Source organism: Suricata suricatta, chromosome 17 (assembly GCF_006229205.1).
Source record: "Suricata suricatta isolate VVHF042 chromosome 17, meerkat_22Aug2017_6uvM2_HiC, whole genome shotgun sequence".
Lineage (NCBI taxonomy): Eukaryota > Metazoa > Chordata > Mammalia > Carnivora > Herpestidae > Suricata > Suricata suricatta.
The window spans coordinates 40,125,576-40,150,747 of record NC_043716.1 but is presented as its reverse complement, the minus strand read 5'-3'; the positions used below and the strand labels follow the sequence as shown (position 1 = coordinate 40,150,747).

Sequence of the window (25,172 nt, the reverse complement as noted above, 5' to 3'; positions counted from 1 at the left end):
TATTTTTGAGAGAGAGAGAGAGAGACTCAGAGTGTGAGTGGGGGAGGGTCAGAGAGAGAGGGAGACACAGAATCTGAAGCAGGCTCCAAGCTCTGAGCTGTCCGCACAGAGCTGGATACGGGGCTCGAACTCACAAATTGTGAGATCATGACCGGAACCAAAGTCGGCTGCTTAACCAATGGACCCGCCCGGGCGCCCTGAGACTGGGCCTTTTTTCCGATGCTTCCGCATCTCCCGACTAGGACATTCACCACGGCAATGGCACCCAGCAAGCATTTTACAATGACCCCTCTGTGCTCTACATTTCCCTGCATCGCTATGACAACGGGAACTTCTTTCCAGGCTCTGGGGCTCCTGAAGAGGTATAATTCCTGGGCTCTGTCAAATGTGGGGCCCCTTGACTAGGTAGCAGAATGGGACCTAGCAGGGAGCCCTGGAGGCCTGTGGTGGTGCTGATATCCAGGGAGTGGGGATTCCTGGCGGGAGGAGCACGCAGGCCAACTGTCCCTCCATGAAGAGCCGCAGTGAGTGGAGTAAGGGCCGGAACCAGGGCTGAGGTTGGGGCTGATATCTGGGATCCCCAGGCAGGGAGAATAACCCTCCCCCACCATGCTGCCAGGTTGGCGGAGGGCCAGGAGTGGGGTACAATGTGAACGTGGCATGGACGGGAGGTGTGGATCCCCCCATCGGAGATGTGGAGTACCTAACGGCCTTCAGGTGGGGACTGAGAAGGGCCGAGGGGGTGGTGGGAGGGACAGAGGGCACTCAGGTTGGTGTGGGTGAGGGGGCTTGTCCCTGGTGGGGGGGAGCACAGTGAGGGGAGAGGCCTGGCCTAGCCACCTGCCAGGGTCAGCTTGGGCCCTCCCTTTGCAGGACAGTGGTGATGCCCATTGCCCACGAGTTCTCACCTGACGTGGTCCTGGTCTCTGCCGGGTTTGATGCTGTTGAGGGACACCTGTCTCCACTGGGTGGCTACTCTGTCACCGCCAGATGTGAGCTGCTGGGGGGTTGAGGGAGGGCATGGAGCAGTGAGGATGGGGTTGAGTGGGGACATGGAGCAGGAAGAGACTGGCATTGAGGAGATTGGGAGGAGGAAGGCTGGGAGGCAGGTCCAAAACTTGGGATCATCTTGGCAGGGGCTTCCCGCTCTCCCTCTGCCAACCTTGGCCTTGGGGTGGGGCGGGGGCAAGCCTGTGGGTGAGGTGTAGCAGAGGATAGATCTCCTCCCAGAGTCCTAGGGATGGAACTTGTTGGCCCCTGTGTTTCAGTGGTGCTTCTTATGACATAATTGGATTTTTTTTAGCCCATCCGTTCTGTTTTGTCTGTATTTATTAAGATTTTTAAAAAGTTTATTTGTTTAAGCAATCACTACACCTAATGTGGGGCTCGAACTCATGACCCTGAGATCAAGAGCCGCATGCCCTGCCTACTGAGCCAGTCAGGTGCCCCTAGTCTGTTTTGCTTTTAATGGAGCATTCAGTCCACTGACATTGAATTCTATCATGGATAGATATTTGGGTTTCAGTCTACCATCTTATTTCACACTATTTGTTCCACCTCTTACGTTTCTTTTGCTCTCTTTTCTTACTTCTCTTGATTTTTTTTTTTTTTTTTAACCATTTTGTTTTCTTCCCTTCACCCATCCCTAAAGGTTTTGGCCACTTAACCAGGCAGCTGATGACGCTGGCAGGGGGCCGAGTGGTGCTGGCCCTGGAGGGAGGCCACGACTTGACCGCCATCTGTGATGCCTCTGAGGCCTGTGTCTCAGCTCTGCTCAGCGTGGAGGTAAGGGGTGCAGGGAGGCCCTGAGAGGGGGCGTGGACTAGTGAGTTGGGGGGGAATGGTGAGGGGCCAGGGAGAGGCCAGCAAGGGAGGGCCCCTTTCCTGATCAAGCAGCCCTGAGAGCCCTTGAGAAGGTTTTCCTGGGTTCCAAAGACACCTGGCAGCTAGGGAGGGCTTTCTGACTCGGGGTTCCTCCAGAAAGCGGTTTACCCCTGTTATGGGAGGCGGTTGAGGCTGAACGGGGTGCCTAGAGGACCAAGGCACCACCACCCATGGCCCACCATAAGCCTTCTCTTCTTTCCCCTGCCAGCTGCAGCCCTTGGACGAGGCAGTCTTGCAACAAAAGCCCAACATCAACGCAGTGGCCACGCTAGAGAAAGTCATCGAGATCCAGAGTGCGTGGGGACTTTTAGGCAGAGAGGCTCAGACCTCGGCGTGTTAAGCGGGGGGCAGACGCTTGTGGGCCCGCCAGGGGCTGGGGACGGTGTATGCTTTCTGTCCTCCCTGATGGCCGTCTGCCCCTCGTCCCTAGGCAAACACTGGAGCTGCGTACAGAGGTTCGCTGCTGGTCTAGGCCGTTCCCTGCGGGAGGCCCAGGCGGGTGAGACAGAGGAGGCTGAGACTGTGAGCGCCATGGCCTTGCTGTCGGTGGGGGCCGAGCAGGCCCAGGCTGCTGCAGCCCGGGAGCACAGCCCCAGGTAAGGTTCCTCCTGACCCCTGCCTCCCCCACACTGGTGCCACCACCTCAACGCCCCCCCTGTGCTTGTCCCCACAGGCCGGCAGAGGAGCCCATGGAACAGGAGCCTGCCCTGTGACACCCCGGCCCCCGTCCCTCTGGGCTTCATCATTGTGATTTTGTTTATTTTTTCTATTAAAAACAAAAAGTCACACATTCAACAGCGTGTGCCGTGTGGGTCTCTCAGCCTCGCCCCCTCCCTGCACCTCAGAGCCCTCAGACCTCCCTGCCAACTCCCCTCAGCGAGACCCACGTCTCCGCTCTAGAAGTTTGCTTCCCCCTGGAAGGTATGGCGGTGCCCTTTCCAGCGTCACCTCCATGTCATGCCACACACCCACCTTCCTGCATTCTGTCTTTTCTCCCTTGGAGCCTGGGCCAGCTTAAAGTGGGTATGGGGCCCAGGTAGTACTTTTCAGTTTGGGGGTCTAAGTGAGGAAAGAGCAATAAGGTTGGTGCCTTGGCTAACTTGGGGGAAATGCCTTAATTTCAACTTCCTCCCCTCTCCAACCTCAGCGGGAGATCTGGAAGGTTGCTGCAGTCTAAGATACAGAGTGGAGGGGAGGTGGGTTCCTGCCCTGTGGTTCCCCACTCTTTTTTCCGTCTCTGTTGTCCCTGCCATCTCTGCACAGACCCCTTTCTCCTCCTCCTTTCTCCTGGCCTCAGCACCAAGGGAAGACTTGTGCCCTGGGGTGTGATCGTGTGGTCTGTGGGCAGGGCCGTCTTGCCTCACGGTCCTCAGGGCCTGATTCCCCTTCCCAGGGGCTGAAGAGGGTCTAAGTGTGTGGGGAGGGATGGGGCTGGACTCCTGGGTTCTGGGGGATCAGGAGGAGCCTTAGAACCAGGCCTGCTCTCCACCTTCCTCTGTTGGCTTCCCTGCCCCTCTGCTGGCACGGCCTGGGGGAGTGGGAGGGGGCCCCTACAGGGGGAGGGCGTGCCAGGCCAGGGAGGGCCCCCCTGCTGTTCAGAACCAGATTTCCCCAGCTATCCAGTGGTCAGTGGCCCACCTCCCTCCTGAAGCCTTTTACTTTGAAGCCTGGGGATGGTGGTGGGGGGGGGGTGTGATCTAGAAGGGGGCAGGGCCAGAACCCAGGAACCCAAGAGTCTGTCCTCCGCTATAGCTTCCCTTCCTCCTGGGCTTCCTTTGCTGGCCACTAGCCCAAGGGAACTAAGACCAGGAGGGGCTGGGGGCCCGCAAGGCTTCTAGAGAATGCTGCCTAGCCTGTTGGAAACCAAAGATGGGAAGCGGCTCCTAAGGGGCTGAGTCGTCCTCCATCTCCCTCTCCGCACCACATATACTTCCTTTCCACCCCATCCTGAGGCCCACCGCCCCTCCCCCAGTCTGTTTACATATTATCCTAATGGGGGCCTGAGTAGGGTTAAGGGAGCCAGGGGAGTGGCAGGAGTCCCACCACCACTGGCTCATTGTGTGCTTGTGTCTTGCGTGTTGTTCGCGTGTTCTAGATCTTCCTGGGGCGGGGGGGGGGGGAGTGCAGACAGGCTAGGCCTAGTGTACCAGATCTCCCCCTGCCGAGCCCCAGCTCCAGGCCCCTTAACTCTCCCTCTCCCCATGGCTGGTCTGGTTCTCATGTAAACCTACTCCTTGCTTTTGTCTCCCTGGATATGGATTTCAGTTAAGAATTTTGTAATCTGTTACACTGTGTGTCCTTATGTAAATAAACTTGTTTCTGGCAGTGCCTTCTGGGGCTGATGTCTCTCTTCTCTGGGCTTCCAAATGGACTAGACGTTCTCAGTCCCTACCCTGGCCAAAGAACCTGCTCTTCTTTTCTCCAGTCCCTGGACTAACCAACTGAGGAAACAGGAGGCTGGGGCGGGAGGGAGCAGAGTCTCTGTCCTGTAGATTAAAGATGAGGTTTCACTGAATGTAGCCACAGCATCTTCCGGGACCTCTCCTGTGGCCTAGGTGGCGATGCTGGGCCCAGGCTGAGGGTCTCTGTGGGAATGGTGGGGGGTTGGTGCAGAACAGGTGGCCTGGCAAGGGTCTTACTTGCACACACACAGGCAAGTTCAATGGAAATGTGCGCATAGGCAAGAAAGGAATCCAGAAGTATTCAAGGGCCTTTATTGGGGCCTCCCTGAGGCCCCGCACAGTGTTACAGGAGCCCAGTGGTCTTGATGTTGTCTTGGCTCTCTGGGGACTCAGAGGGGAAGGCAAGAGGACCAACATTTTTGGGGGCAAAGACCAGATGGTGGAGAAGTGGGAGACTGAAGATGACCAGGTCCTGTTGGGAGCTGGAAGGCGATGGGGCTGCCTCCCGGAGTGGGGAGGTCACAGAGTGTTGGCTTTGGGGTGGGGAGGTGGGGGGAGCAAGTGGCAACAGGAGGCACTTGAAGTCAGGAGGAGCGGATGGGCGGTAGTTCCTGGGCACTGAACGTGTGCACCACCCAGGGCACAAGGGCCAGGACGAGGCATGGCCAGAGGGTGTACTTGAGGAAATTGAAGATGTAGAAAAGGCTGATCTGAGGTGGGTAGCCCAGCCAGTCCAAGGGGCCCAGCAGCCCCATGGCCAGCACAAGACAGACTACCTTCTGGCCATGTCCCAGGTATGCTCGCCGTACCTGGGCATAGCAGGGAGAGTGCAGGGCAATGCCCAGACCCAGGGCGGCCCCTGAGTCACGGCTCAGGGAGGCAAAGGGCCGGCTATCCAAGTGCACCCACTCAGGCCGCTCACACCACTTCGAGGCCAGACTGATGGACCTGTGGGGAGGAGGGGGCCTTTGCAGGAGAGACATTCTCCCCTGGAACCTAGAGGGCCACTGGCTCTCAGCCCTTTGGCGTCTACCCCCATGTTGCGCTGTGACCCCAGGAGAGTCTGTGTTTGTGAACAGGTCACGTGTTCCTTTTTGGCTACACCAAACCAGGGACCCAACCAGGCTAGGTACAGGTGAGGCAAAACGGGCCCTGGCCTGCCCAAGCTTCAAAGCAGGACTTACCAAGAAAGATCCAGGCCCAGCGTAAAGAGGGTCCAGTAGATGAGGCTGGCACCCAGCAAGAGGGCCAGTGAGGTCAATCCGTAGAAACTTAGCTCCCGCTCCATGGGTACCTTGGGGGCCATCAGCCAGCCCAGTATAGCACCTAGGGTAGTAGGGTGACAGCAACTTCAAGGAGTTTGGGGATATGACCTCCCTGAGCTGTAGGGCAACTTGATGAAATAAGGCATAAAAGGGGCTTGAGGTCAGCTGTACAATGGGAGGATCCTATACTGGTCCTCCCACGGCCAGTGGCACCCTGTAGGCCCACCCTGTTGCTTCAGTTGCTCACCAGTTATTAGGCCAGCCAGCACCTGGTGGGGGAAGTGTGCTAAGAGGAAGACCCGGGACAGGCCGACTGCCAGTAGGAAGGTGCAGTAAGCCAGGCTAGGTATTGCCCTTACCCAGCGGCTGTGAAGAAGAAAAGCAAATGGTTCAGGCGGTGTCCGCATACAGCTTGGCTTCCCTCAGCACCCAAGCACCAAGGCCCCGGGGTCCCCAGAACTCCAGCTCCCAGGCCGCCCTGCTGCTGGGTGTTTTGGGTCCAGGACACCATCACCCCTGACCCCATCGGTAGGCAATGCCACCGTGTACCTGTGGGCCCGAGTGGCCACATGGGAAGAGATGGCAGTCATTATGGGCCAGAGCGCTGCTCCTGTGATCATGCAGTGTCCAGAAGGACTGCCTACCGGAAGATCCAGATTGAGGTGAGAAGATGAGGGTGGAACCCAGAAGCCCCTGGCAATAGCTAAACCCAGGTGCCCACCCCCTGCACTGGTCCACAGCTCTCTCTGCCCTGAAGCTTTCTTCACCTCTGCCTGAAGCCACTGCTCTCAGGCTCCTGCTTTGACCCGTGTCTCTGGGACCTACTCCAAACAAGGTGGGCCGCTGGCACTCCGGCAGGGTGCCCTCCTTCCGGAATTCAACTCAGTCTTCCGGGGGTTTCTTTGCTCTCCGGGTCAATTACAGAGAGCCTCCGGTTAGGCCACCCCGACTGAGAAGTATACTCTGAAACACTCACCGAACCTCAACCACACTGGGACAGGGAGTTTTAGGGCTTCCCACCTGGACCAGTTTCACAAGAAGCAGGGAACTGGTGGACCTGGGCTGGGGCCTGGCTGTAGTAGCCAGACTCATGGATCCACCAGAAGGGCCTGTCTCCAAACAGAAGCCTAGAAGAGAACAGAAGGAAGATGACATTGTATGCGCATGCAGCCAGGAGAGCAGGTAGGAGCAGAAGGATCCCTGGGAGTACTCTGGAGAGCCTGCAGGGTGGAGTCGGGAAGGGAGCCCCATTCTGTGCATTACCTTGCCATGAGTTTTTACCTTGTAACAGGAGAACGCACGCTATCTTTAAAGAAGTGATAGGAGGCAAGAGATCGTGTGTGTGTGTGTGTGTGTGTGTGTGTGTGGTGTGTGTATGCGCGTGCACACTCTGAAATGCTCACTAGTCCCGCTCTTGCCCCTCCCACTGCAGGGCCAGCTCTGTTCTTCTCATTCCTAGAGAGCCCAGGACTTGACTCTTTTGCTCCCAGACTCTGACCTTTCTGCTTCTTCCTCTCTCCAGTTCCCAAATTCCAGCCTGAATTACCTACATGTGAACTCCTTGGGTGAGTCTCTCACGTTTGAGAATAGGAGTGGGAAATGGACAGAAGAGGCTGAGGAAGAATAAGGAGGACAAAAAGTTCAAAGTCCCCTGGCCTACCAGGTGCTTCGCTGGACCCTGGGAAACCGCATCCTGAAGAGGTCCGGCTGCTGTGGCCAGAAAGAGATAAAGGTAGGACAGCAGAAAGATGCTGCTGGAGGAGGAGCGAAGGGAGCAAAGGGACGTGTGTCTCCTCACCATTAGGTTCACCCACCAGGTGCTCAAAACACACTTCAGAAATGAATAGGGGCTTTGTCATTAGCGGGGGGTGGGGGGGGCAGGGGCATTGAGAGTGTCCACCGAAAGGGGTGGTCTCTCTTGTCGGGGACAGTAGAGGGTGACGCTTATACAGACTTTGAGCGGAGAGAGAGTACAAAGCAAAGGGCAATTAAGCAAGAAGGAAATGAGCAGACAGTTGCTTTTCTGTTTTCAGGAGGAATGAAGCCCTTGCAGAGAAGAGTGGGAGGGAAGGTAATTCCTATTTGGTTTTTCAGCAAGTCATTCCAGCCCATTCAAGGGTCTCCTGTGAACTCCCTTTCCTCCCCCAGGCAGCAGACGTTGAGGTGAGGGGAGGAACAGCTCTCCTCTGCACCCAACAGAGACCAGGTGGCACAAAGAGATAAGTACCAAGGGCTCCACCCACTCGCCTGGCATTGCTGGTGTCTAAGTCTGTGTGAAGAGCCTACTGGTGAATGGAGGAGAGAAGAAGAGAAAAGCATTCCCTGGAAGGCAGTGCTTTTCAAGCTTTACCGCGCACTCTGAACCACCTGAGGTCCATGTTAAAATGCAGATTCTGATTCAGAAGTTCTGGCCTGGGGCCTGAGATCTTGCATTGCTAGCAAGTTTTCTAGTGCTTCCTATGCTGCTGGTCAGGTTCTGGGAAACGCACCTTAAATATCGAACCTTCTCTGTCCTTAGCAGCTAGTGTGAAGGCTGGCACAAACCATGCTTCTTAACAACTATGTCAAGTAAATGAATGAATAGATGAATGAGTGAGCTGAGAAGGAGGACTTTTTGCTACTGAAGTCACTGCAGATACTTTTTAAAAAACGGATTCCCAACCCCTTCCCTGAAATTTCTAAGTCAGTATGTCTGAGGTGGGATGAGGTATTTGCATTTTAAACGCAGCCTTTAGGTGATTTCTCCCATCAGGCCTGTTTGAGAAACACTGGTCTAATGAGTAAGATGGGGGCTCTGAGTCCAAAATGCATGAAGATGCTCAAAGGAAAAAGTCAGGGGCCCAGGGGTAGGGAAGAAATCTTAAGGACATGGGTTCAGTGGGGAAGGGTGGTGGGGGTGGTCAGAGCCTTAAAGGCACCTGCTGAAGGAGATCAGGGCTTGCCCAGGACTCAGGGCCCTTAGGGGTGGGGGACGGGGGCGCCGAGGGAGGGCTTCGGTGGCTCACCACTTGAAGACGAGGTTGAGCCACTCGGTGATGAGGCTGATCCAGAGCACTGCGATGCCCACGCGGCGGGAGGCGTAGTAGGCCGCGGGGAAGTAGAACAGAAAGAGGCTCTTGGGATCGCCCAGAAAGGTGACCCAGAGCCACACGTTTTCCAGCCAAGGCAGCTGGGTCTGCAGCGCCTCGGCCATCACGATGCCCGCGCCCAGCGTGGACTCCATGGCGACCCAGGGCCGGGCCGGGCCAGGAGGGGGTTTACTCTCAGGTGGAAGCCGAGGAGAAGCCTCGGAGAAGCCTCGGAGAAGAGGAAGCAGCTCCCCAACAGCTGGCCAAAACCCACCTTTCAGAGCCCTAGGCCCCGCCCCCCGCCAGCGGTCGACAAAGCCCCGCCCCTACCCCAACCCCTCCCACCCCGTCCGGGAGTCCCAGAATCGCGCGAGCCGGGCCTCTAGCCGGTACGGTTTCCTTCAGTGCTCCTCTCGGGTGTTCCTTTCTACTGGGCAGCGCAGGGGACAAATCTTTGCGAAGGCGTTTCCGCAGAGCCCCACGTGGCCGCTGTTGCCGGCACGTGGGCATAGGGCGCAGAGTCGGCGCCCGCTGCTGTTCCGGGTCAAAGGAAGGACTAACCTGCGGGTGGGCGATGTACCCAGGGTTCTTGCTTTGCTGCTGCGAAGATGGATGTGTAATCTCCAAGGTCAGGATTCCTTCCAGACCCGATCTCTCTTTTCTCCCGTACCGCTACCCTCCAAAGATATTCTGAGATTTCTTGGAGAGCGGGCTACGGACACTCCCTCCTCGGAGGAGTCAGGCATCTCCGGTCGGCGCTAAAGCGGGACTCTAAATTTTGAGACCGCTGATCAGCCTTTGCCTCGCTACCCCAGCCCGAGAATCTCTCGCCCGAATTCATCTGCTATTGATTTGGAAGCTGACAGATAAGCCTCTTGATTTCGAAGCGTCTTTCCTAAACCCTTGCGAATTCTTACACAGAGCAGTCTCAGTCACACTTCCACTTCTAAGCTTGCTTTCCAAAACCCCGCCGGGCAGGTAGACCAAGAGTAGTAGCTGGGTTGGATTGGGAAGAGGACGGGCACACACCCACGGCAAAATCTCTAATAATCCTCTCTAGGAACACACACAAAATAAAATCCTCAGCTATTCTGGGCGAGGTCCTGCCTAGAGGCAGAGTTGGGGTGGGAGGACACTGTTGACTGGCTCCCCATGTTCCTTCCCACCTCAAGCAACTTTCTTCTTGGAGAGTTTGCTGAGTGAGTGAAAATGAGAACGTAAATGTGGTTCTTCTTGGAGAGAGATTAATTTCACTAATTAGAAAGGTGTGGGGAACGCAAGTTGGATATAAACGTCATTTCACTCCCTTGCTAAATGTTTTTTATTTGCCCCAAGGAGAAAGCCTGCATTCTAGGTCTTTGAAAGTGGCCAGACAACCTTTACTAGCCTACCCCCACAACTCCATTTCATAATATTTCTGAGCTACTTTATCCTACAAGATCCTGCTACAAGGATCCTGCTTTTAGCTACAAGATCCTGCTTGTCCTTCCGGTCTCAGAGTTTTTCACTTCCTCCAGGAAGCTTTTCCTAATAGTACCTGGCAGTCATATATATGAAAATCTATAATCACAATGCCATATAAAAAGTGGAGCGGCAGTTACAAGTGACTTGTGGGGGTCAGACTTGAAAGTTGTCTGAAAAACCACAACTAAGAGGCATCAGTATATTTATTCCTGTTAAATGAGTGTACTAATATATGCCCAACATTAGGAAGTTGATGTCTCTTGCAGGGTGGAATGTGGGCAGGAAGGTGGGTTAGGGAATGGAAACTGGTGATGACAGGGCTTGAAAATGCATTTTACATGTTAAAACTTTCATATATCAGATGGACACTAGTAGGGGAGGGGCAAAACTCCTGCCCCCAAGGCCATCTTTGTCATTCCTGCTCTTCATTCCTGCCCTTTGCCTGGCTTTCTAGAGAGGGCAAGATGGGAGACGGAGAAGCATCTTGAGTTCCAAGGGTGATGGGTGATCATAGGGGAACTATCATTTATTAAAGACCTACAACATGCCATTCATTTGTACAAATTATCTCACTTAACCTCCTAACTACTCTAGTATTATCTAATACAGTAGAGCATCAAATAGCACCGTCTTTGGAAACAGGTAGACCAAATTCTTTCTGATTGTGCGACCCTGGCCAAGTTTAGTCTAAGACTTCAGTTTCCTCATCTGTAAAAGGAAGATGTTGATTCCTAACTCAAAAGATCGTTGGATCATCAGTAAGTGATAATACAGAAGAAATAAAGATACAGGATCAGGTCATAGAACTTAGTAAGTGGCAGACCTGGGATTCCGGTCCCAGTTTAGCTACTCCTATAGCCAGTGTTCTACCACTACCGCTTTGTAACTGGGTACACTCATTGTGGGCAAATTTCCTTAAGTCCTCTGGGCCTCGGATCCCTCATACGTAAAATACAGAGTTCATTCATTAAACTCTTGTGTCAACGTGTGCACATAATGGAGACTGCAGCTCCCTCCTCCTTCCCCTTTTCATCCAACGTAGGTTATTTATCTTCAACTTCTAAAATGGACTCTGCAAGCACTTTACCAAGCGGGCACACTTGCACACTCAGATTCTCCTTTATTTCCTCTTCTTTCCTTTTCCACCTAGGCTCCCGCCCCACCCAGCGCCAGGCCACGCCCTGGCGTGTGACGTCAGCACGCCTCGTGCGTCGCGTCGCGGCGCTCACTGGGGGCCCGGCTTTCGCCCGCTGCTGCCGCCGCCGCCGCCGGCCGCGGCTGCTCTCCCAAGATGGCGGCTCCTCCGGGCGAGTACTTCAGCGTTGGGAGCCAGGTGTCGTGCCGGACGTGCCAGGAGCAGCGGCTGCAGGGCGAGGTGGTAGCCTTCGACTACCAGTCCAAAATGCTGGCTTTAAGTATCCTTCGCTGCGCGGAGCCCGAGGCCGGGCCGGCGTGTCTGTGCGGTGGTGGGGGGGTGGGGGACGACGGCGGCGGCTGGGGCCCTCTCCGGGCCTAGGGGCGACCGGCTACCGCGGCGCCCGGAGCGCATGCGCACGGCCCTGAGCTCCCCTCCCCCTCTTCGCGTGTCCCTCGGTCCGCTTTGGGGACCCTGTCTCCCACCCCTTGTGGGAGCTGGGCCCCGAGCGAGGGTCAGTGGGTGGAGGGGGGCTTGACACGCGGATGCTTTTTCGGGGGAAAGGCTCTGAGAGGGGACAGTTATTCGGAGAGAGGGTGGTCGTGGGAGGGGGGCTGATGGATTGGAGCCCGGATGGAAGGGGGGCGGGTAAAATCATGTGGGGAGGGGGCGTGTAGAGTAAGGAACTGCTGCTAGTGGGGCAAGCCTATGGAGTTTAGGAGGGGGTGTCTCCTGGTGGGATTTGGTCCAAGGAGGGGCGGTGTGGTGGTGACCAAATGGGCCTTGCCTGCTTTGGAGGGGAGTAACTGTAGGACAGTTTGTATCTGAAATGGGGATAGGGGCTTGTTTTGCTGGTGCGTGTGTATGCGTGGTGCTGTTGGGGGCGGGGAGTACTGATTAGGTTTCTCAGTCATTTGAAAATTGCTGCTTTGGGGATGTTTGCCCTGGAAACCGGGTCCAGAGAGAAGACCACGTTTTTTTTAGGGGCTTAGGTGGGGTTGTATAGGGTACAGGTGAAAGAGTAAGTTAATCGTTTCTTGCCCAGCCCAGCACATGGAGTCCTGACTTTTCCATAGTAGTTGCCTCCCCTTTTGGAAGTGGCAGTGTTAGAATGGAAAAGAAGGCCTTCTTCTTTGAGGGTGGAAATGATTTCTGAATTACTCCAGGAAACTCCGTCTTGGAAACAAAATACTTCCTGGTTGTAATAAATGTGCCACCCTTTTCCCTTCTTTTTGAGCCACAGGTGGGTTTATTTGGAGTGGTTTTTTTTTTTTTTTTGGAGGCGTAATCCTTTATGGCATCTTTCAGAAGGAAGTTTCCTACTGAGTGCTGCATTTGAGTGGCAAGTATTTTAATTTATTTAACTGCTAGATGTAGATTTCTGGCTTAGGAAGATGTCCTTTGCAACTATAACAAGAACAGTTTTTTGTTTTGTTTTTGTTGGGGGGGGAGGGGACTATAAAAACTCAGACCTAGACCCAATAAGACCTTTTACATCAGTGGAAGGATTTTGAAATGAGCAATTACTTTTAATTGGCATATGATACGCTTTTGATAAACAGTTGAAGGATGGGTGAGTGAATGAATGAATGAATGGATACATGAAGAAATGGGTTAACTGGCAGGGTCACCTTGAGTGAGCCTCATTTCCAGTGCTGGTAGTTTTCTCTTCTGCAGAATGGGAAATCTGAAATCTCAGAAACTGAAAAGAGCAGTATATAGATACAAGGGTACCAGGAACAGAAAGCACTGCCCCTCCTATGTGGTTAGGTTCAAGAAAAAGTGTATGTGTGTGTGTATATATATATATATATATACACATATGGCATTAACACGGCATTATGCCTCTATACAACCAGTAGAGAAGTAACCAACCCTTTCTGCGGCTTCCAATTTTGGATACTATTTGGCTTTGAAAAGCTTGGGAGCTTTTGGTTCTGGGGTTTTGAGCGGGTGGATGGTGACCGGCAGAGATTTCCCGAGGAGAGCTGTGATTTCTTGCGAGGCTCCCCTCCCTCTTGCTCGTGGCACACCTTTTACACCAGCCTTGGGTGAGTTGTGTTCTCCATACCCCTGTTTTCCTTAACTTTATTTTCTCACCAGAATGTCCCTCTTCCAGTGGAAAGCCCAACCACGCAGACATCTTGCTCATAAACTTACAGTATGTTTCAGAAGTGGAAATAATTAATGACCGAACAGAAACCCCTCCTCCCCTAGCTTCACTCAATGTTAGTAAGGTAAGGACTTGAGGGCAGTTCTGGCTCTTTAAGATGGTGGGGAAAAATTGAGACTCCTTGACTCACGGTGGTACATACTTGTCCATTGTTCTTCGTTTCTTCACTGACCTATAATTTGTTCTGATAACCTTTTTGAAGGAACATCAGTGTAAGTTTTCTCTTTATTCTGGATGCCTTCAAAAGATTTAAGAAACCTTTTAATGCCCCAGTTGCTTTCGTCCTTTGTAAAAGAGGGCCTTTTTCTTTTCTTTTTTTTAACTTGGAATCCATGCGTGAACTTCTGGTGTTGGTGGGGTTGGGAGGGGCATTGCCTGTGAACCACCTGAAATAGTGTGTCTGCATGTCTGTGGTTTTGGGTGAACATACGGAGTATTTTGGGGATTCTCAATTCATGACATACCAAAAAATTGAGAACTGCCTTTTTGTCTTTATGTTTGAATTTTGAGGTCTGATAAAATCAGAGACTTAGGATATTTAAATCTAGGATGTACATATTGATATCTGGGAACCCTCAGATCACTTTTTTGACTCTTCACTTCTCTCAGCCAGAGTTTATGTATTGTGAGAATAATACCACCCCGTGCCTTGTAGTCTTTGCTGACCTTGTGTTTGGAACGCTCTTTCTTCCAGAATGTCTGGAGCCTCATCCTTCAGGACTTAATTAAATGGCACCTCTTCCAAGAAGTCTTTGCTGATCACCCAGGCTAAAGTAATTTGCCCCGTTATTCTCCCTTACAGTACCTTATCTTCCAGTGTTAAGGTGACATAGTATTTATAGTCCACCTTGGGACATTTTTGAGAGTAAAGCAGAGCGCTTTTGTTTTACCCGGGGACAAGTATAGATCAGTGTATACTGGGCACATTGGCACTTTAAAGTTTGCTCTTCTTAGTCTTTATAATTATAATGGTGTATCGTGTTTATTTGCTTGTCTCAGCACACTATTCTGTGAGGATGGGAACCATACCTGTTTTGTTCATGGCTGAATGTACAGAGCCTTGCACAGAATGGGTGTTTAGTATTCTTTGAGTAAATAAGTTAGATCTTTGCTTTTAGTAGCAGCTGCCTTTCCTTTAGCCTCTTGAATCAGTATGGTGGAAGTTTTTCCCTCTAGAGGAGTCTTGTAATAATGTATATTCTCTTATCTCTCTTGGGAATGTATGTTGGCTACAATTCAGCAAAGCAAGAAAACACGCAGGCAGCCGAAACAATAGAGGGTAGCTGAGTCTGGCAGAATATACTTACCTCAGATTGGGAGCTCCCTTTCCAGATGCCAGAGAAATGCCCCTCATTTTTTAGTGATGGCTGAGGACAAATTCGGAAAGGTCTTGGGTTTCATATTAAAGGCTGCTGCAGGGGCGCCTGGGTGGCTCAGTCGGTTAAGCGTCCGGCTTCGGCTCAGGTCATGATCTCACGGTTCGTGGGTTCGAGCCCCGTGTCGGGCCCTGTGCTGACCTCTAGCTCAGAGCCTGGAGCCTGTTTCTGATTCTGTATCTCCCTCTCTCTCTGACCCTCCCCTGTCACACTGTCTCTCAAAAATAAATAAAAAGCATTTAAAAATAAAAAAATTAAAAAAAAAAAGGCTGCTGCATATAGGGCATCCCGTTCTTGGACAGCTGGGTGGCTCAGTCAGTTAAGTACTCAACTCTCGATTCTGGCTCAGGTCATGGTCTCAGAGTTAGTGGGTTTGAGCGCCAGATTGGGCCCTGCACTGATAGTGTGGAGCCTGCTTGGAATTCTTTCTTTCCCTCTCTCTCTCTGCCCCTCCCCTGCTCATGCTCGGTCTCTCTCTCTCTCTCAAAGTAAATAAATAAACATGAAAAAAAAACAAAAAAAGGAACATTCCCATTCTTAGAAACTTACAGAGTTTTGAAACCCTGGCTAAGGTACCTTCTCCTAGAGTGTAGGAGTTTTTTGCATTGTCTCCTTTTGGCTGAAGAGAAGGATTCAAGTGAAATAGTTTATTCCTAATACATTGAAGAGAATATAGGCTCCAAGTTATCCTTTAGTTTTTATAGGGTAGAAGTCTGTCACTAAGTAACTGAATCTTTAGTGAATAGTAGAGGAAAGATTATCTGAAAGGGATGATTTGTCTCTGCTGTGAAAGCTAGTACGTTTCTGCTCTTGTGACCAGTCCACGCCACCGTTTATCTGAGAGGGCTTGGAGGGTTATGGCTGGGACAGTTAAGAGGTCATTCTCTTATGTTTGACCTCAAAGGGAAATAGTTCTTGGTTATTTAATTAGCAGATTATCTTTGCCATTGGGCTTTCGCTTTCTGCTGCTCTGTGTTAGCTTCTGAGCATCGTTGTAAACTAGTTGTTTACTCGCTCTTTTAAGACAGCGGTTCTAAGTCACAGGTTGGGGAATACCGGGAATTTTTACTTTTCTTGGTGGCCCACTCGCCAAGTTTTGAAAAAGGTTTGTTTGCTGGGAAGAGGAGTCAAACTAAACGCTAAAATTAGGTTGGAGGGCTATCTTTGGATTTCATTTATTCCCTCTTCGATTTGCAGAGATGTTGGTCAGTACGCTCTGTTGGCTTTCTGACACCCTGCGTTTGAGGAGCTTCGTGACTCCTCCCTGGGTTCAGTTAGAGTTGGAAGAGCCGGCCGCACTGTTACTGAAAACCTGGTCTGGGCGGCTGTTTACCTCTGGCTTGAATGACATGAAAAGTTCATCCCATGGAAGAGCATGGCCTTGGGTTTTGTTTTTGTTTTTTAAAGGTGGGGGATTGTTTGAGCATGTTAGACGGGAACTGAAGTGCTCAGGTCCCTGGGAGAAAACTGCTGCTGCTCATGACCTGGGGAGGCACGACCTGTGTGCTCCACTTCCGGGGAGGATGCCCTCACGTGTGGGCTCCTGTTGCTGAGAGAGGGGGTCCTCCGTGTCATTAATCCTGCTGCTATAAAATGGATATTTGGTTACTCTGACCCAGCAGGAGATGGAAGAGAAGGCCTTTTAATAAAAGAAAATACTTAATTCCGGCCCAACTAGAAAAGGTATGAACTAGCAGATCTTAGAGATGAGCCTGTTTTGTTTTTGGTTGACAGTTTACTGCAGCCTCAGAAGTCCTGTGTCTGCAGGGATGCGGACTGTGAGAGGCGGCTTGGGAGAGGTCGGCGGGGTTACTGAAGTTTATGAGTATCATTTGATCTACTCCACGGTACTATTGTACTGTTAAAGTGTTCTGAATTTGCTGACTAGAAGACAGAAGCATTTCAGTAAAAATACAAAAGCGCATCAGAGCCAGTCGTAAGTGAGGTCCAGATTACTCACCATGTGGCTTATTAGTTTATTCTGTCATGGGGAAGGCTTAAATACTGCTTTAGGGTGAGAAGAGCCCTCGGATCCCTGTGGCAGAATGAAATAAGGTGTTTCTTAACAAGTTCTTTTGAGTTGACTCAGCGGTTTGTTCCCTGGGGATAAAAATTGCCCATGGGTTAGCAGTGCTCTCAGGAGATGATTTGGGACATGTCAGCATTAACAAGGGTCCTTTTATGTAGCATTCTAAAACATTTCCTGAAACCTGTTTTGTGTAAGATGTCGTGGTAAGCTCTGCCAGGGACCACATTTATTTTTCTAGAGCTTTACAGTTTACAAAGAGCCTTGACACTGCTCATTTCATTCTCCCCGCCACCATGTGAATTTTGTAGTATATTCTCTCCCTTTTCATTTAACAGGCTTATTGGTGTAAGTGACTTGTCTAGGTTATATGGCTAGTAGTGTGGGAGCTCATGTTTTTATGTTCCATTCTCTGAACTAGCAATTGGTAGACCTCTCTCTCATTTAATTCTAATAATAGTTCTTATGGTGTGGCTACCATCACCATCTTAGAGAAGAGTAAATTGAGGCTCAGAGAGAATGAGTCACTAGCTCAAGGTCATGCAACTCATGATAGAGCTGGGATTTGAACTCTGGTCTAATATTTTGACTGAAGTCCCATGTCAAGTACTGTTTCTCCGTGGAGAAAAACATCTGCGTTGTGTGGTCAGGAGCAGTGTGGTCTAGTAGAAAAAACAGGAGGTACGCAGGTAAGTCTTTAAAGTCACTTCTCTGCCTCTTGACCTTACTAAGCATCAGTTTCCTCACTGTAAACATGGGATAATGTTAGTACCTATCTCATAGAGTCGTCATGGGGATTAGTTCACGATGACTGGAATTGGCAAACATTAGTTCTGTTCTGCTTTAGCTATATGTAGCCAACTGATGTTCCTTGAATTATGGCACAGGGGCAAGATGGGGGAAAAGGGGCAGTATGACAGGGAAGACAGCCAAGAACACGAATGCCATTACTGTGTTGGTCTCTCCAGGCTTTGGTCTGACATTCATTCAGATATCCAAACTTGCCAACCCAGGACTGGGGAAAATCAAAATTGTAGTGAATACGATTAATATGTAATATAGTCAAAACATGTTTTTAAGAGATCTCTTCTTGGTGACCGGAATTAACTTGAACTTCCAGAGCAGGGTTACCAGGTAACATAGTTAAGGGAACACTTGGCCGAGTCCTGGAGTTTAGAGTGAGTGAGCAGTCACACCACGAAGGAGGCTGTGCTTGAGACTCCTAGGAAAGAGCTCACGGACACAGCAAGGCGTGTGTGTGTTTGCTTAGATAAATCATCCAGTGCGTCGAATGAGATGGAAGTCTTCTCACTTTGCTGATTCAGAGAAGACTTTCTTGAGGAGATAGTTGTATGTTGTGGGGGGAGGCAGGAAAAGTGACAAAACATCGAAAATCAAAAACATCGAAAATCAAAATCCACAGATAAGGTGTCCACCTCCCTTACCAGACCACTGGTTAATTTTTTAGCTTCTTTTTATCCATTTATTACCCATTTATACCTTACTAACAAGCCATGAGTTCTCAAATGCAACCGGGAAGAAGAAAGAGATGGAAAGAGCTTATCATTAGCCCCTTGTAATGAAGAATGAGTTGGCTGCCTTTGAATAAACGGGGTATTTCGAGATTGGTGGGGGAGGGAGGTCTGGAAAGAGAGGCTGAGAAAATGAGTCACAGAGTTGACTTTTTAAAAAAACCGACCTCAGTGCACACCTTTAGGTATGATGTCACACTGAGAGAAGACCTTTTTGTTTTGAGTTCCCTGAGTTTCAAAGCTAATATTTCGCATAACTGGACTTTCCGGTGATTTGAGGGTTAATTCTCAAGTATGAGTAAACCCCTGGGTAGTTAATAGCTACTGCCTTGTCGCCTGTGTTCATGGACCTGTTAGCCAGGCCCTTGGCCATATTGTGACCCAAACATATTGGGGTATGGAGTTAACACCAAGTAGAATCACATGGCCTGGTTATGTGTTCTGTGTTGTGTTTGATGTTAGGTTATGTGTTTATTGGTAGGAGATAAAAGGTGTTCATAGTATGTGTAAATGGGGAGGGAAAGAACTACTTTTCTAGAGAAAGCAAGGCTTTTTTGTCAGATAAATTTTTCCTAACTTCTAGAAACCATGTGTAATCTATTGGCTCCTTGATTAGAATACATTGTCAAGGCCCCAGCACTAGGTTAGAGTCCACCAGTAAATTTTGCTCCTGGCTGTGAGCAGACAGCTTTTCTTGACGATAGTGTCGAGGTGGGGGGTGAAGGTGAAGAGGAAGAGCCCATTACTGCCGAGTGACAGGGGACGTGTAAGGTTGTGTGAGCAGTGTCAGGTGGAGTCAGAGAGGGAGAATGACTGACTGCCATTTTCAAAATTACTAATCTTTTGAAGGATGTCACTTTCTGTGGCATTCAGACTTTGAGGTCAAACTGACAGAGCCCTGTTGGGGGATGGAGTGCTCTAGGCCAAGGGCGCTGTGCTCCAAGCGAGGGCTCAGTGCTCCATTCCGGCCACGATGCATGGGAGCCCGCTGACTCGGTGAGCCCTCGTCAGGTTAAGGGTTTGCTTCCGAAGGGGGTTTTCTTGACATTACAGGGTGTGGGGACCATCGCTGTCCACCTGAAAAGACAAATCGCTGTGCCCGAGTGACTGGCAGAGTTATGCCTTGGGTGTGTCACTGAAGCCACCTGTGCACTCTTTGACACAGAGTTGATTGAAAATGAGGATTTTTCTGGTGGGTCAGTGGTGGTATCTCTTTCGTTTTAAGAGAGAGGTGTTCTAACTGGTTTGGTCTTCCTGCTACAGAACAGGCTTGGGTGAGGGGAGAGGAAGGTGATGCAGCCAAGTTCTAGAATTGGAATTTTGAGACTAGCTTAGGTAACGACCAGACACTACTCTGGAGAGTGAAGCACATTGTACCCGAAGTGGGAACAGAAGGGGTCTGCACGCTGGATCAGAAGCTAGCAGCATGTGAGGCAGAATGCAGGGTAGGTAAAGCACTGGGTTCTTCTCTCTGCTGGGCTGTTAGTAGTTTGTGTGACCCTGTGTTAGTCACTTAACTGCAATTGGGATCTGTTCTGTGAATCTCTTAAGAGTCAAGGATTCTGTTCCTTTTATCCCCCTTTCCTCTTGCTCCCCCTCCCTTCCAGGTGCTGGGAATGTCAAGATAACTAAGACTGCCTTTGCCCGAAAGAGTCTCCTGTTTGGGGATGCCTGGGAGGCTCCGTTAGTTAAGCGTCCGAGTCTTGATTTCAGCTCAGGTTACGATCGAGCCCCACGTCAGGCTTTGTGCAGACAGCATGGAGCCTACTTGGGAGTCTCTCTCTCCCTCTCTTCTGTCCCTCCCCTGCTTTTGCTCTCTCTTAAAATAAATTAAAAAAGAATTCTGTTTGTTGGCATTGGTGAGGGAGAGCTGCAGGTGACTAGTGCGGACAGCATGGCAGGCTCAGTGTGAGTGGAGGTGTGTGCGGGGTGCTGTGAGAGCGTACAGCAGGGGCAGCAGACTTCCTGTCTGCAGGGCCGGGTAATAAGTGCCTTAGGTTTGTGGGCCGTGCATTCTGTGTCACGACTACTCAGCCCTGCCTTTGTAGCAGAAGCAGCCGTACATGATGTGTGAACACATGGGCCCGGTCTTTCCAGTAAAGCGTAACTAAAACAGGTGTTGGGCTGAATTTGGCCCGCAGGCTGTAGTGTGCCAGTCCTTGGAATAGAGTAATAGATGTTTTAGGGCAGGCTTTTCTGATGTAACAGTGGAGTAGGGTCTTGAATATTAGATAAAAGGAAGTTAAATGGAATTAAGCGGATTTGGAAGATGCTTGCTTTGTCCACCTCTGCAGTTTAGAAACTTGCTGTTCCGTCAGTGAGCTAACCAGGAGGTTGTTAGTTCTCAGGGAGTGGACGGACAGGGTACACGCCGGTACCGGTGTTAGGTTAGGTGCTTTACGTGCTTGCTGAACTCCCAACGGAAACCCTTCAGGATGGGCCCCAGATGGACGAACTGAGGTTATGCACCTTGCTCGGGTTCGTGCGGCTAGCGAGTGGTAGGCAGGGCTTTGAGCTGGAATTTTTTTTGAGAGCGTAAGTAAGGAGGTGGCTCTTCTATTTTACTTTGCTTTCTCTCTTTTCAGAGCCCAGGAAACAACAGCGTATGGTGCTTTCACTGTCTTGACAAAAATCAACTCTTTACTCACTAGGTAGTGCCCCCATTTTGGCCTCTGAAGCAAAAAGGGATTTCCAGTTTATTATTCCGGTTATATTTTGAAAGATGGCCTCTTTAGGACTTACAACCTGTCCAGCAGCTCTTGTAGAGAGCTCTGAACTCATTAGCTAAAGGAAAGTTGGGTTGTATGAATTTTTCTGAAATGACCCACAAGCCACCTTCTCTGCGCTAACAGTAATGATGTTGTGATAATGATGTTAGCAGCTGATATTTGTACAGTGCTTTCCACCCCGTGCTTTCACCTGGACTGTCTCCCCTGATCCTCACAGCCACGTGTGTGCGGGCTGGGTCGAGCGCGCGGACTCAGATGGCCTGTTGAGGTCAGATTGCAGCCTGTTTCGCAGCCGGTTCTCTCTCAGACAGGGCCATGTGTGGGGTCCACGGCAGCACTGGTTTCAGGGTCTCAGGACCAGGGAATGAGTTCGTGTCCTGGGGGGTTAGTTTTTTGTTGTAGCTGTGAATTGTGTTTGGTGACATAATTTGCCAATAGCTCACAAACTCTTGACTTACAACTAGTTGTTGTTTTCAACCCAGTGACAGAAAAAGCTTTGCCTGTAGTGTGGACTGTGACTCAAGGCGGGTCTGCAGCAGCTGCATGCATCATGGTAACAAGGATGGTGTGAAGCCTGGAGATTGAGGTGGGGCTGTGACCCCTGGATTTGCAGGGGGGTTTTATGGTAGCCCAGAGCACTCAACACATCTCAGTGTGCAAGTACAAGAGACTTGCTTGGCCTAGCTTCCCTAGTCTTGGCCCAGTCAGAAAATGATGGGCCCACGGGGCGCCTGGCTGGCTGGCATGCTCGCTCAGTCAGAAGAGCATGCAGCTCTTGACCTCGGGGTCGTGAGTTCGAGCCCCACACTGGATATTGGGATTCCTTAAATATTAAAAAAAAGAAAGGAAAGGAAAATGATGGGTCCAGGGAATGCCTGTGATTATTGGTCTGACATGGTTTCTCACATAAGAGCTGTTTTCTGAAAAGCATTCCTGTGAATTACCTTTAACAAAAGAAATAAAGGATGTGCTTGAGGTTTAGGGTGAGGCTGGGGCCCTTTTCAGAAAAGGCCGATCCTTCACCAGAAAGCAGACAGCTGTGTTCTGCACTGGGGACCTTGAGGGAAGTGCTGGGACGCGCTGGTAAAAAGAGAAGGTGGCTGCTCCATTTAAAAATTTTTTTTCCTTTCTGAAAATAGTTTCTTTTGCATTTAAATTTGTATTTTCAACAGTCATTTAGACTTATTTCTCTTAGGTGTAACTGCTTGTAGTGCAGAGTTAAGAATGCAAGCTTTGCATTGAGGAGGGCACTTGTTGGGATGAGCACCAGGTGTTGTATGGAAACCAATTTGAAAAAAAAATGCAAGCTTTGGAGTCAGACTGGGTTCCAGTCCACTCTCCCACTTGTGGCTTGATAGACTTGGCAGGTTTCTTAACAGCTGTGATTAGTTTCTCCATCTATTAAATAGGAGAAATTTTAGTCCCTATTTCATAGGCTTGTTGTGCAGATTAAATACTTAATACACGTAAAGTGTGTAGCTTGGTGCTTAGGGTGGAGAAAGACTCAACAAGTTGACTCTTAGAATTTTAATATTCACTACCAGGACTTTGGAGCTCTATGGTTCCTGTTTGATTCAGTGTTATGATTCATTATTACATATTCTAGGACACAGCAGCAAGTGGGGTCCTCTGGTTTTGGGGTTCCCGACCATGCGAAGTATGGTTCTTCTTTACTGTTGTAAAGAACAGTATTTTATTGAAACCGGCGGACAGGAGCTTTCAGCAAGGGAACAGGAAGACTTGGGGATATTGATTTGATCGTTGGGAGAAATTTTTTTTTTTTTAATGTTTTATTTATTTTTGATACAGAGAGAGACAGCATGAGAGGGGGAGGGGCAGAGAGCGAAGGAGACACAGAACCGGAAGCAGGCTCCAGGCTCTGAGCTACCTGTCAGCACAGAGCCTGATGCAGGGCTCGAACCCACGGACGTGAGATCTGACCTGAGCCAAAGTCGGAGGCTTAACCGACAGAGCCACCCAGGCGCCCCGGGAGAAATATTTTTGAGAGCCTGCTCGTTGCTAGCTGAGAAGGAGGGCTTTCTAAGAACGCACCCCAGCACTGAAACCACAGAAAGGAGCGCGAGCCCTCCCGATGACAGTTGTCCTCGGCTGCTGCGGTCTGTCATCCCTCCGCCTCCGCCAGGCCTTGCGGGCAGCAGCTGCGGTGCTTCCTAACCTCTGTGTGAGGGCAGCTGGCTGGAAAGGCCGTGTGCACAGCGGAGACAGACTGAGAGTGGCTCGTCGGAGTCAGTAGGTCACATCCAGCATGCTCCTCTTTGGACTCTGCTTCCCTTGTTGTCTCAGCTGTCACAGCCCGTTAAATACTTTCGCTAGGAGTCCCTCTGGGCTCCCCACAGCACCTGTGCTTTCCCGGTCTGGGTGTGTGGAAATGAGATGGCCCAGCTGGTGACCGGATAACAAGATGAAGTGCGTCGTGCTTGGATTTCATTGTTGTGGCTGCTTCCTTTGCCCCGTGTCACCGAGTGCAGGCAGTGTGTGTCATTGGTGTTCGTTAGTTCACTCATTCAAGTTCACTCATTCAAGGGTTACCCAATAGCAGACGTGACTGGATGCCTTTTCATATCGATGCGCTCCGGTATCGGGTTCCTGGACTTTCCCCCATAGCCTGCATCAGGTTGCTGTATATAAAATGGCCACAGGAGGAAGTGCTGGTTAGCAGACAGGGAGTCACTTTTTCACCGGGTTTCATACAGAATGAAAGAATAGGACGTTAGCACCGCTTGTCTGGTGCAGTCATTTCAGTAAAGCCACATGCATGTTAGTGACACATATTTGTGGGGTTTTGCTTCTCAGTTTGCCCGAACCCAGTGTCTGTAAAGTGGTACCTTTAATATTCTTTAAGATTCTAGCCAGTTAGTGCTTCAGATTTGATTGGACGAGAGGCCAGCAGCTGGCATGTTTGCATTGAAAATAGATGCAGTGTGGTGATGGTCATTGAATGAAAAAAGTCACAATTCCGATAACCCTTCCAGACTTAGAAGACACACTCTACACCTCTCCTGAGGGCTGCTTTTATTGGTTCCCTCTAGTGGCGTGACAAAACCTGTAAACTTACTCTCTCAATAGCTGGACTGTTTATACATGTGCATCAGTTTACAAAAATGTGATGTGGGGAAATATACATCTGCATAACTGCTACCTTGAGAGTAGGGTGATAGTTGTTTGCTCTACAAAGGCAGGTCTGTCTACATTTTTCATGAGTTTTCAGGAAGCTGCCTAAAACGAGCAAGGTGATCTTCCCTTCTCGACTCCAATTTTGAGAGAAGGAAGACTTCTAGATTTCTTTTGTGAGGGTAACTTTCCTTGTGCCTAATTGATAGGATTCTCTGTGGGAGAAATTTACCCCCTTTGTACAAGTTCCTGCTGAAAGCATGAATGTCAGGCTTAAACATTGTTCAGATTGCCGTGAAAACACAGTTCACACGCTGACAGCTGGAGGTTTGAAGGTTTGCGGTGCATCCAGGCCCCTTGAAGCACAGTTGCAGGTCCAGGTAGAGTAGTTGAGGATATTGGGGCAAATTGAAATAACAGCTTACTCTGATTTCTGTTGACTTTTCCAAGGTTTTTTATATCATTTAGCATTTGGGATCTGTTTGCACTGTGACTTGAAATGGAGAATTACCTAGTTTATTCTCCTTTACTTTCAGAGCCTTTAGAAGAGGTATCTTTGGGGGCTAGAAGTGTATTTTGAAATCATTGTTCTCTAGTCATTGTGTTGCTATTACTCAGGCTGTCCAAACGAATCACTGTGGCCAAGATTTATATGTATTTCATTATGCCTCTGACAAAAATTCAAAAGTGGCTCCCAGGGGCGCCTGGGTGGCTCAGTCGGCTAAACCTCCGACTTCAGCTCAGGTCAGATCTCACGTCCGTGGGTTCGAGCCCCGCGTCAGGCTCTGTGCTGACAGCTAGCTCAGAGCCTGGAGCCTGCTTCCGGTTCTGTGTCTCCTTCTCTCTCTGCCTCTCCCCCTCTCATGCTCTGTCTCTCCCTGTATCAAAAATAAAATAAAAAACATTAAAAAAAAAAAGTGGCTCCCAGTCTTCTTACCTCCTGTTCTAGCTTAATTTGTCCATTCCATTCTTTTTTTTTTTTTTTT

The 25,172-nt window shown here is 50.2% G+C and overlaps 3 protein-coding genes across 7 annotated transcripts in view; 2 read left to right on the top strand and 1 right to left on the bottom strand.

Moving 5' to 3' along the window:
• HDAC5 (histone deacetylase 5) overlaps window positions 1–2,679 on the top strand; it is a 31,266-nt gene extending 28,587 nt beyond the window's left edge. For all 4 annotated transcript variants that reach the window (XM_029927321.1, XM_029927320.1, XM_029927319.1 and 1 more), the window contains 7 exons: window positions 243–362; window positions 620–717; window positions 874–992; window positions 1,652–1,785; window positions 2,093–2,177; window positions 2,315–2,480; window positions 2,558–2,679. In XM_029927321.1, coding sequence (XP_029783181.1) covers window positions 243–362; window positions 620–717; window positions 874–992; window positions 1,652–1,785; window positions 2,093–2,177; window positions 2,315–2,480; window positions 2,558–2,597 — 762 coding nt within the window. In that variant the 3' untranslated portion in view covers window positions 2,598–2,679. The remainder of the gene's footprint in view (window positions 1–242; window positions 363–619; window positions 718–873; window positions 993–1,651; window positions 1,786–2,092; window positions 2,178–2,314; window positions 2,481–2,557) is intronic.
• Window positions 2,680–4,581: 1,902 nt separating this feature from the next.
• G6PC3 (glucose-6-phosphatase catalytic subunit 3) lies at window positions 4,582–8,926 on the bottom strand. The gene is made up of 6 exons (XM_029927827.1): window positions 8,557–8,926; window positions 6,572–6,678; window positions 6,101–6,191; window positions 5,799–5,917; window positions 5,471–5,612; window positions 4,582–5,234 (listed from the first exon to the last, which is right to left on the bottom strand). Exons 1-6 carry the CDS (start codon window positions 8,772–8,774, stop codon window positions 4,871–4,873), a joined length of 1,041 nt encoding a protein of 346 aa, XP_029783687.1. The 5' UTR covers window positions 8,775–8,926; the 3' UTR covers window positions 4,582–4,870.
• A 2,352-nt stretch (window positions 8,927–11,278) lies between these two features.
• LSM12 (LSM12 homolog) overlaps window positions 11,279–25,172 on the top strand; it is a 19,189-nt gene continuing 5,295 nt past the window's right edge. Inside the window, exons 1-2 of one of the 2 annotated variants that reach the window (XM_029928751.1) lie at window positions 11,282–11,498; window positions 13,322–13,455. In XM_029928751.1, the coding sequence (XP_029784611.1) occupies window positions 11,375–11,498; window positions 13,322–13,455 (258 nt within the window). In that variant the 5' untranslated portion in view covers window positions 11,282–11,374. Of the gene's footprint in view, window positions 11,499–13,321; window positions 13,456–25,172 lie in introns of both variants that reach the window. The other variant, XM_029928752.1, reaches the window with a different exon arrangement.

Bases quoted from the DNA above. Each gene is read 5' to 3' on its own strand.
- G6PC3 (XM_029927827.1), bottom strand. From the start codon at position 8,774: ATGGAGTCCACGCTGGGCGCGGGCATCGTGATGGCCGAGGCGCTGCAG. The intron at 6,679-8,556 runs GTGAGCCACCGA...GTTCTCTTCTAG, and splicing joins CTCAACCTCGTCTTCAAGTG to GCTTCTGTTTGGAGACAGGC. The intron at 5,235-5,470 runs GTAAGTCCTGCT...TCCTCCCCACAG, and splicing joins CTGGGCCTGGATCTTTCTTG to GTCCATCAGTCTGGCCTCGA.